The sequence below is a fragment of the Neophocaena asiaeorientalis genome, unplaced genomic scaffold (genome assembly GCF_003031525.2).
Source record: "Neophocaena asiaeorientalis asiaeorientalis breed wild unplaced genomic scaffold, Neophocaena_asiaeorientalis_V1.1 scaffold106, whole genome shotgun sequence".
Classification (NCBI taxonomy): Eukaryota; Metazoa; Chordata; class Mammalia; order Artiodactyla; family Phocoenidae; genus Neophocaena; species Neophocaena asiaeorientalis.
Window position 1 is genome coordinate 3,331,661 of NW_020172597.1, and position 11,669 is coordinate 3,343,329.

Here is an 11,669-nt window from a genome sequence, read left to right on the forward strand (position 1 = left end):
ATGATAGGCAGGGGCTGCTGCGGTCTCCCGACTCATTTGCACAAAGGAGGGGCTGGCCTCTCCTGGGGAGGTATTTCCGCTCATTGCAACAAATGAGGGCGCACAAAGGGCTGTAATGTAATGAGGCTCCTCTGGTGACGTCACTTGCAAGTGTGGTCAAAGTCCAGTTCTTGGGGGCTAGGAGACGGCAGTGGAGCTCTCCCTTCTCAGCTGTCACTGTGCCATGGTGCCTACTTCCAGCCACTGAGCCAACACAGCTAGGCCCGGGGCATGAACGCTTACAAGTACCAGAAGTTCCTGGAGGGGCTCAACAACCTGAGAGGTATTCCAGGGCTTCTGGCTCCCTGCCTTTTGTCCTTGCTGTTTGTGTGAACACTTGCTGTGGTGTGTGTTGTATGGGATCTTTACTCTCCATCAATCCCTAGGGGCTTAGAAAGGCCTCTGACTCAGAGCTGGCCATAGTTTTTTCTGTGTTTGGGCAATTACATAGAAGGGATAGAGTTTGTAAACGCAGTAGTGGGTGACGGGAGGGAATCCTCTCAGCTGCTCCAGCCGCAGCCTGTTCTCTTGTTTGAATGGGCACTGAAGCCACATTCCGCCCCTTGAACTCAGCAGCGCTCAGGGTGCTCCCGGCAGGGTGGGTGGAGGGCTCCTGCTTTGGGCCCTGCGGCCTCACCTAGGTGTAGCTGGGGTTCTTGGGCCAGATTTTCCACTTGCCTGTGTCTACAGTGAGTCAGAGCCCCATCTGGAGAGAACAGGGAGTCGGGAATGGTTGTGGAGGGGAGGAGGAATGCAGGTTGATAGGGCAGAGACGCCACTGTAAAGGGTAAATCAGTGACTTTAAAGGGGCCAGCTTTTTACTAAAATAGTATTTAAAGGGATTAATGTTTGCTTTGCGTGGTTGGCAGACGTTTCACTCATTATATAATACATGAGGAAAATGCCCCCAGGTATGATAATGCAAGACTCTTTTTGGCTATTAAGGAGGAAAATGAATGAACTCTTCTTACTTCCCTTTTTCTTATTAAGAGGTAGTTTTATTTCCATCTCTTAGGAAGGTGCTCAAACCATCCCTCTTCCATTGGCAGTCAGGGTTCTGGATCCAGAGTGACCATGGGGTGTGGAGAGAGTCAGGGGAAATAGAGGAAAAGGGTAAAGTTGCTTCCTTCAGGGTTGAGGGGAATGGCAGGTGATCTGGACTCACATCCTGCCAGAGTCTATAGATACTTTACTTTCTTTCATTATCTGTAGAAGAACAGTTTCTAAGAGAACATATACATGAAGAGCTTTGTTTGCTACAAAGGGATATACAACTAAAAAGTATTGTTCCATTGATCTCTATCTTTTCTTCCCTTGTCTCTCCCCGCATGCCATACAAACATTTTTTCCAGAACTTCTGACAGCTGGAGCCTGTCGCTTTTAGGTTGAGGGCTCTTCAAGCTCATCACACATCAGACAGGTCTTAGCAAGAATGAGCAACATCACCTGTTGCTTCCCTGTCAAAGGAAGTGTTGAGAGGACAGGAAGAGTCTGAACTGCTTTATCCTGACTCATTGGGAAGAGGTGGCAGGTGGGGACAGAAAACAGTGGCGCTTCTCAGTGACTCTTCCAGTTCCTGGGCCTTGTTGCGGTCTGTATGAAGGTGCAGGACTGTACCCTTGTCCCATACAAGAGCCCCTTTTCTTGCCCTCTTTCCTGTCTTAGGGGATCCTTCTATATTCCTGGGCTTGAAGCCCACCCAACAGCAGGAGTCTTTTTTCCCCTGTGTTTACAAAACTCATGGAAGGGTTATCAAACTTAATTAACCTGCATATTCCTTCAGGAGAGGAAAAGCCTCAGAGTAGGAATCCTAGGCCTCTCCTTGGACGCTGATCTCCTTAATTTAGTTTTATTCCCTGTTATCCTTACTGTCATTCTTCTGATAAAAGGCCGGAACTTTCTAAAGACGTATTGGCGGTGGGTGGAAACTATAGGAGGTTAATATAACTTTTCCTTTTGGTTCCCCTTTTTTCAAGGGTTTAGAGGAGCAGTGAACCACAATAGGATGGCCACAGCCTATGTGGATCAGGTTTAGCAGTGACCTAAGTGGATTCCTGAGGTTCTCAGGAGACCATACCACTCATAACTCTGTCTTCCTCTGCTGTATGTGCTTCAGGAACAAAGTGCAGGTATGAGGGGTCGGGGGCACTTCTTGTTCTCCTCCCATAAAACATGCATGGGATGTTTACTCCCAAAATAGGAGTTGTTTTGGTCCCCAGTTTCCTGTAACTCTCCTGACTTTCTCAGAGGACTAATGGAACAAGTAGGTCTTGATTTGATCTTCTCAGGGCTGTAGAGGTTTGAAGTTATACCCTACATATATATTTTTGCTTTTGGAAGACGTTATATTGAAACCAGCTTGGCAATCATTTGTTTTCTCAGTTTACCAATAAAGTTTGTTTGTTTTTCTCCTTTGCCCTGTTCTTACTAGGAATGAATGAATAACATGGCTAGGAATGAATGAGTGACAGACTAGGTGTACCCTGTCATAGTGAGTGTCCTGTATGGGGCTGAAATCAGAGAAGAGAAATGACCACAACAGCAGCAGCTCCCACTCCACTCTTCCTACCCAGACACTGGGGCTCTCTGCCGTGTTATTTTGGCTCTGCACGTCTAAGGTGAACTCAGAACACTTACTGCAGTGGACACTAAGTAAGAAGACATGTGCACTTAGTTCAGTGTCTGGTATGTGCTCGGAATTTACGAAATGTTCTGCCTCTTCTTTCTCCTGTTCCTCCCACAGACTTCTTTGAATCACAGTGAGTCTTGTGCCTGCACTGGTCCAGGATGAGCTGGATCAGGGCACCTTCTGACTGAGGAGTTGTAGCCCTAGTCACCCGTGCACATGTTTGGCTCCAGGTCTTACTTGATCTCACTGATTGTTGAGACTGGAAGACAGCAGCACTAGTGATATTCTTAAAAATATTTTGCACTCAGCAAATGTTAGTTATGGGCTAGGCACTGTTCTAAGCACTTCCCTGTATTAATCCATGCAGCGCTTATAATATTCCCATAACATAGGCCCTTTACAGTGGTATAACCAAAGCTTGGCTGGCCCGAGAACAGGGTCATCTGTCCTGCTAAGGAGATAACAGTGCCTGGGAGTATAGCAGCCAAGATGGTTGTATTGTATAGCTGTCTGATACTGGGGACCATATGAAGTAGGGAGAATACCCAAGTCTGACTGGGTACCAACACACTTGGTACCTTCCTCTGAGGGACAGCAGCAGTATGGTGCTTTGGAGTGAGGGCAATAGATCTTCTCTCTCCACACTAGCCTCCTTGAGCTGTGTTCTGTTTTCTAATCCTTCATTCACATATATACACTGTATAATAGTCTTTATGGCATAAAATGTATAATATACAGCAGTTTGTCCTGTTCACTCAAAGAAAGCATCTGATTAACTCCCTTGTCTCTCAGAACCTGACTCTTTTTCGGGTGGGAGAGGTGCCCGGAACGAGGGCATGTAGTTGTTTTGGTTTAGTCCTTATAATCATTTCTGGAACATTGCTACGGGTGTTAGATAAGTATTCCCCCAACTCTGAGTTGACAGGCCAACATTTAGACACAAACTGTGGCCTTTGTCAAACTCTCCTCTGGGTTGAGTTTCACCCACTGTCCCCTGATTATGGTGAATAGCTACTCCCCTTCTTCATTTCACCTGTACCTTTGTGTATTCTGGAGGGCCTGACGGAAGCAGGTAATTGGCTCCCCTCTTTGTTTAGTTACTGACTTTGCTTTTCTTGACATGGTTCAGCTTGCAGCCACTCCTCCATCTAGTGGGTAACTGTTGAAGGGAGCCCTGTGGGAGAATAGAGACATTGTGTAAGTCTTCAAGTTCCTGTCTCCAATTTCCTGTGAATCTTTGATGCCAGGATTGAGGTGCAGTATATTCCGTTGCTGCTGTTTCCTCTGGAAGGCTTTGACCTTTACTTGTCAAGCTCGCCAGCACCCGCAGCTGTTGAATGATTTCTGCCTAGATGCACCACTTTAGTGGGCACGACAGGTTGAACTGTTGGCCCAGGTCCCGCCCTTTGGCAGAGCCCAGGCCTGTGCTGTGGCTGGTAATTAGGGATTAATTAGGGAGGCAGAGAGGTAGGTGAGGTTGAGTAATGAGAAAGTGGTTCTCTAGCCTTTGCTAAGAAAAGTTTGTGATAGGTCTGTGGGATAATAGCTGACTTTTTAAAGCAAATGTACCCCAAAATACCCATGTACTTTCATCCTTCTCTTCCTTTGCATATATATACTGTCCTGTTTCCTCTGCTTGGAAGACCACTATCCTTTGCTCTTTGTGTCAAACTTCTATTATCCTTTAGTGCCTAGCTCAATCTTACTTTCCCCCCATGGTTTTTTGTTTGTTTGTTTTGTTTTGTTTGCAGTTCCACATATAATTAATTCTCTCTTTCTCGTCTGTGTTACTATAGCACTTTAAACATACTTACTTTAAGGATATCACATTATGGTATAGTTACTTTATTAAACATTTGATTTTTCCTGCTAGTCTTTACTTCTTGGGCAAGTTTCCTGTAACTTCTGTAAGCCTCAGTTTTTTTTTTTTCATTTGTAAGATGGGGATGATAATAGAATTTATCTCACCAGTTAAATGAGACAGTAAATGTAATAACATCTAGCACAGATTAAGATCCCAGGAGATATTAGCTATACTGTTGCTAAAGGTGGGAACTGTGTCTCATTTATTCTTGTATCTTTCTGACCCAGTGTAGTACCTGGCATAAATTAGGCATGAAAGAAACATTTGAAGAACTGAATTACACTAAACTCATGTATCCAAATGTCCTTCAGTAGTCACCAAATTCAGTTTTAAAAAAGAAAAATACCAAAATAACTCTGACAGTGGTGCCCATGCTCTATACATTTATAAAATCCTTTTTGTAATTTTTCTCTTCAGGGCCAGATTGTGATGCCCATAAGAAATTCCATACTCATTTTATAGTCGTACCTAATTTTTGGTCAAAACATGATATTATCTGGGGCTTTCCTGGTGGTGCAGTGGTTGAGAATCTGCCTGCCAATGTAGGGGACACGGGTTCGAGCCCTGGTCCGGGAACATCCCACATGCCGCGGAGCAGCTAGGCCCGTGAGCCACAACTACTGAGCCTGCGCGTCTGGAGCCTGTGCTCCGCAACAAGAGAGGCCGCGATAGTGAGAGGCCTGTGCACCGTGATGAAGAGTGGCCCCCGCTTGCCTCAACTAGAGAAAGCCCTTGCACAGAAACGAAGACCCAACACAGCCACGAATAAATATAAAAATAAATAAATAAATTAAAAAAAATGATATTATCCAAGATTGGCTCTTTGAAACATTAACTCCAGTCTCAAAGAATGAAATGCACTGCTCTGGAAGACATTGGAAAGATGGTACTACTAGTCTGTAGGCACTTCCAAAAGAGGGGTTCCAGGTATATTTTGGGCAGCGGCAACGTTGTTGAATAAGTGAACTAGGTGACTCCTAAGGAGGCATGCTCATTTTTGGTTCTCTTAGTTCTCATGTGTTTGCCAAGTCATCTTTCTCATTATCTTACAGCTTTACTTTGGACATCCACTCAGTTGACCAGCCTGGAAGCCTGTTCCAAGTTGGCACATCTGTGCTAGCGGGACAAGCCCTCACATCCTGACATGTGCCCTCCCAAAGTGGCCTTTTGTGGGGGACTTTTCTCCCCTCTTCAGTGTGACTAACAAAGAACCCTAGGAAAAAAACCTTAGATTTCCCCCCGCCCCTCCCCCCGCAATTAAATAGATGTGGTATTTTGTCCTTATAGAAAGAATAGAAAAACAAAACACCCAAATTACCAAAATCCTACAACCCAAAGATCACTATGTTCCTATTTTATCATATTTTCATCAAGTCTTTTTCTGTCTCTCTCTCTGTATATATAATGTTGTGTTTGTATATATTTGTTATCATTGTAATTTAGTTCTGTCTTGCCCTTTATTATTTTGTGAGCATTTTTTTTAATGCCATTAACTATTTTTCTGCAATATCATTTCTTAAAAGCTGTGTGGAATTTCATCAAATGTAAGGATCATTTATTTAACGTCCCCCAGTTGTGGGGCGTGTACATTGCTAATTTTTCAGTGCTATAATATGATAATGAACATCCTTGTAAAAAAACTTTTCTGTGCATCTCTGATTATATTTTTTGGATAGATTTCTAGAAGTGGAATTACTGGTCTTAATACATATATTCAGAGCTCTGGATGTTGGTTTTTAACTTTATTTCACCTTTAAAAGCTACTGAGGTTACCTGTAACCCTTTAAATACCTTTCTGATAGCTCTTGGTCCTTGCCCTCCAGGGGCAGCCCTGTCTTCGGGCTTAGTGGCCAGCTGGTTCAGATGTTTTATTATCCAGTTAATTTCATCATGGGACACGTGCCAAGCGTCTCTTTCACTTAGTCAGCAGCTCCCACATGTCATCATCACATCACTGCACTGTCTTACTCTGAAGCTTTTTCCCCAGCAGCTCCAGCCTTCATTGAAAAATGGCTTCATTGATTCTCCCCACCGTAGTACCTTTTCCTTTTCTATCAGGAGAGATCCATAATGCGGATCTGGAAACTATAGTACCAAGAATGACCTAATCAGTGCTGTATAGAGATCCCACATTGGAACCCCAGATTGGTACAAGGCTGAGATTCTCTCTTTCTTTTGCTGTTCTTACTGAGCTAGCATCTACCTAGTAAATTGCGCCAGCTTAACCTGATATAATAGGTTGACAAATTCTGCTGTCTCATCACGCTTGCTTATGGTAGGTGTCTGCCTCTGGAAGAAATGGAAATGGTGCTGTGTGTTTAAATCAACATATTGCAGTCGAGTGCAAATTGGCTTCTGTTACTTGGGACTGACAGCCCTTAGGGTTATTATTATGGACATGATGAGAGTACAGTCTTGTTTCTGACTTGGAGTTGACATCCTGCAGCAGATAATGTGGGGTTTTCCAGCTGATGATAGACTGGATAGACGGTGTTTGGAGATTAGCTTGAGGACTGAGAGAAGGAAGACATGTGTGGGGCTTTGTGTGCCGGGGTCAATAAGAACATCCCGACAGCATCCAGGATGGTGGAAAATGGCTTGAGTCACCCCCAGGATTGCATCCTTCCCAGTGAGAACTGCCTGCCTCTCCCATTCCCAGAGCCCTTAAGCAAGCCTATCCCAATGGGTTGGTTCTCTCCTCTGCAAGGAATTCAGGAGTGTGCATGCTTCTGGGGTGAGACTTGTCAACACCTTTTACACCTCCTAGACCCTCAGTATATCCTATACTTTTTGGATGCTTGGCAGTTTTGTACTGTTAATGTTTATCCCCTCCTTAATTGTATATTTTTAGGCTTACTGATTGTCACTGGGCTGGAGAGGGGCATTCTGTGCTGGTTTGAAATGTGTGGGGAATATGGGGTTCCATGGTTTAATGGTTAGTACTCTAGACTGTCAAATGTGTGGGTTAGTTCTGTGGTGGGATGGGGCTTTTTTTTTGGTTACAACAGGGGATGAGTGTTATATTCTCCCTCTTTCTAAAAGAGTGAGCCTATATGCTAACAAAGAATAAATTATCATTTCCCCCCCATCCTTGGTCTTGTGTTTTTTTGAAGTAGGCAGTTCTGAAAGGTAAGGCTCTTGTCTGCACTTTTCTGCCACGGTTTCTTTTGGCTACTCTCCTAGAGAAACCCCAGGCTAGTTGTGCTAACTGTGTATGTCCCTCGTTACAACAACTGTGGGGATGGTCCCTCTGAATGAATACCAGTTGCTAAACAGCGTCTTTTGCTCATTGTGGGGTGGCAGGAACCTTTTAGACTTCCTGGTTTGATGTATTTTGGAATCTTTTGTTGTGGATGATCATTTTTTACAATTTGTTATCAATTAACTATTTCACTCGCTGATAATGTTCCATGCTTCCTGTCTCTTTCACTCGAAGCCCCCATATCCGTCTCTTTCCTTCCTTTCGTTGAGAACCTTCTCTGTGCCGGGCCCTGTACAAGGCATTGGGGATATGAAGATAAATGACAGTCCCTGTTCTTGAGGGGTAGTCAGTCCTATACACAGCCTAGTGGGGATGGAGATATATAAACACATTTGTGGCCGGTGCTATTATAGAAGTATGAACAAAGTGCTGTGAGGACAGAGGTGGAGTGATTACTAGGGGCAGATGGTGGGGGATTGGGAAGACTTTACAGTGGAGTTGGTATTTAAGCTGAATCTTGAACTTAGATAGAGTTTGCCAGTCAAAAAGGAAGAAAAGGTATTCTGGGAAGACAACAGGGTGTGCAAAGGAATAGACTCATGAAGGTCTCTGTTTCCTCTGGGGAAGGTGAGAAGTGTTATGAAGTAGGAAGCTGGAGAGAATGGGTAGTTGTTTAGGCTAGAATGGAAAGTTGAGCCTCTGTTATAAAAGGCTAAGGAATAATGTAGGTAGTAGGGGGCACTCAGTATTTTTAAGGCAAAGGAATGATAGAAACAGAGGAGTTTTTTTGGTGGGGGAGAAGTATAACTCTGGCAGCAGAATGAAAGGTCATTTATAGGGAGGTAAGGCTGCAGCTAAAGTGGGGCTGTATGTACCTGATTTTATTTGTCTAGTATAAGAGAAGAAATAAAGAGAGCAGGCATGTGAAATTCTTCTAAAAGAGAGTTTGGTTTTTAGAAACAAACAAATTTTTGTTGAACTATAGCCTGAGTGGAGATCCACTTTCCCCACAGCTCAAGTTGAACCCGACCCCGGGTTGTGCAATGTTCTGTGTTTGGGTTGATATTTCCTGGGACTGGTCAGATGATGCACCTTGGCATGAGGCCTGTGGAGTAGCTGAGACCAGCAGCCCCAAGTGTCTGTCAGTGATAAGAGGGAGAGAAGAGGCCCATTTAGGTCTGGGTAGGACTTTTGTTTCTTGGAAATTCTCTGGGCTGCAGTACCTGGCCCAGGGCTCCATCTTTACATGACTCTACAGAGAGATTTCATGTGTTGACGTCGTTCTATGTTGAGTGTTGGCGTTTGGCACTGTTGATCACATCCCTGCCTATTTAAAATATTCTGTTAGCTTCAATGAGGGCATTTCTTGGTTTTCCTTTACCTACCTGATTGCTGCTTGTCTGCCTTTGCTGGATCTTTTCCTTCTTCTGACTCACTCTCATAGTTTCCTAAGGGGTGAGGCAGTGTGGGGAGGTGGGAAGAACATGGGCTTTGGATCCAGGCTAGGTTGGGTTACTTACTACGTTTACCAGGTGAGTGACTTAGAAAAGCTACTCACTTTCTCTGAGCTTCATCTGTAAAACAGGGATAATGATATCTCCCACATAAAATTATGAGGGCTAAAGTAATGGCATAGGTAAAGCTGCTAACAAGGCTGGCACGTAAACACATAACAAACACAGCTGGCATTATTAGTAGGCTGCTCTTGACCTTCTTTTCCTTCTCTAGCCATTTCTTCTGGCTCCAGCTTTTCTTTTAAATTGCAAACTCCCATATCTGTCTTCTACGGTTTAAAATCTCTCAATTAAAAATTTTAAAAAAATTGTAGTAAAGACCATTGAACATGAAATCTACCCTCTTAACAAATTTTTATTAACTGTATGAACATTTGTTGTACAGGAGATCTCTAGAACTTTTTCATCTTGCAGGACCGAAACTCTGTACTGGTTGAACAGCAACTTCCCATTTCCCCATCCCCCCAGCCCCTGGCAACCACCATTCTACCTTCTGCTTCTTAAAGTAGTCAGACCTCATAGAAGTGGAATCATGCAGCATTTGTCCTCCTGTGACGGGCTTATTTCATTTAGCAGAACATCCTTAAGGTTCATCCATGTTTAGCATATGAAGAATTTACTTATTTTTAAAGGCTGAATAATATTCCATTATGTGTATAAAAATCTCTCAGGGTTTTAATCTCTCTTTTTCCAATTGTGTACAGGACATCCATACTTGGATACTGCTTTGAACTCAGCTTGGCTTCCCCCCTTCTTCCCCATTTTTGACAACTGTGCCCACATTCTCTAGTCTCTGAGATCAGAAACCCTGGAGACATCTTTGACTCTTCTCTCTTCATCAACCCCCGTTTTCATTCTGTCATCGAGATCTTTTGTTTCTTCAGAATTTCTCCTAAATTTGCCCTTTCCTCCCCGTTCCCTTTGCCAAGACTCTTGTCCGGTCACTCACTACCTCACGCCCGAATTACTGTGACAGCCTCATATTTTGTTTCCTGTGTCCTGTCTCTCCCTTCCAGTTAACACTGCCAGCTACTTCCTACTGTTTTCTGTTACCCAAAGTAAGACAGACCTTTTATGGTCTGACCCCCTTCCTCCTTATCAAGGCTTATCTCACATGATTTCCTGGAACACCTTTAGCACCAGACAGATCCGCCTCCTCATCTCCTCCTGCCCTTTCTGTGCGGTTCTCTTTACCTGGAGTGCCCTGGTTCTTTCTACTTCACTGAAATCCATCCATTCCTTCAAGCCTCACTGCAGGTCTTTCTTCTCCTCGAAGACGTCTGTGATTACCATTGTCCATGTCGATGTGTCACTTCCCCACACTCTAGTTTTGTCTGCCTATTGAAACTGAAAGCCTTTTGAGGAGACTGAGCACTTACAAGGCGTGGTGACCGAAAGCAAATACTTCTTTCAGTTGACAAATATTTATGAGCACCTGCCATGTGTGCTGGGCTATGCACAGGGGTCCAGCAGTAAACCACATAGGGAGGAGACCAGTTACACTGTATATAAGCAGATAAATACTGGTTGGTCAACTGAATTTGAGGAAACCAGGTCAGACTCTTTAAGTGAGGACAAGTGAAAAGAAGAGGGAGACTTCAGAAAACAAGGCCTAAATGAAACAATTATTGTAGGACAGAGGCATTTAATGGATTCTTCGAGCAAATAGTTTACTGAGTATCCACTGATATCGATTTATTCTGGGTATTAAGGATATACCAGAAGACAAGATCAAGTCCCTTTCCTGGTAAAGCTTATATTCTAACATTTAGAGGCATTTATTTTTTTTAATGAAAAGCACTTAATATTGGGTGAAGCCCATCTGTAAGAGGTCAGCAGTGAAGGAGTTAATATGCTCGTAGGGCTCTAGGCTTTGTTGAAACAGATGGTTTCTCAGCCCTAGGGAGTGTTTTTAAGGGGGATTAGAGGACTGGACTGAAGAGGGCCTGAGACCTCTCTCCCTCACCCCATAGCACACACACCTGCTGTTTGGCGCCTGATGAGCTATGTAACTTGTCCCACACTTGGGTAGGCACTTATTTGCAGGTTTGTGATTGTGGCTTTTGGGCTGGCTGTATGCTTCGGGCATTTTTATTTTCCTTTCCTGATTTTTATTTATCATCTAACATCAGCGAAGTCCCACTTTAATTTAACAGATGTTGGGACTTGTCGGTGTTCCTTTCTGATCCATATTTACTTTTACATAATTATGATGCTGGTCTCTATATACATTTGTTTTCAATCCAGTTTTTTTATTATGGTAAAATACTTATGACATAAAATTTACCATTGTAACAGTTTTAAAGTGTATAATTCATTGACATTAAGTACATTTACAGTGTTGAACAACCATCGTGACTACCTAGTTGCAGAACTTTTTCATGACCCCAAATGGAAATCCCATACCCATTAGGCAGTCAC

The 11,669-nt window shown here is 43.6% G+C and overlaps 1 protein-coding gene across 1 annotated transcript in view; it reads left to right on the forward strand.

The window, feature by feature from the left end:
• The first annotated feature begins 247 nt into the window (after positions 1 to 247).
• The window catches only part of MACF1 (microtubule actin crosslinking factor 1), a 282,110-nt gene continuing 270,688 nt past the window's right edge, over positions 248 to 11,669 (forward strand). Inside the window, exon 1 of the mRNA XM_024738722.1 lies at positions 248 to 322. Coding sequence (XP_024594490.1) covers positions 271 to 322 — 52 coding nt within the window. The 5' untranslated portion in view covers positions 248 to 270. The remainder of the gene's footprint in view (positions 323 to 11,669) is intronic.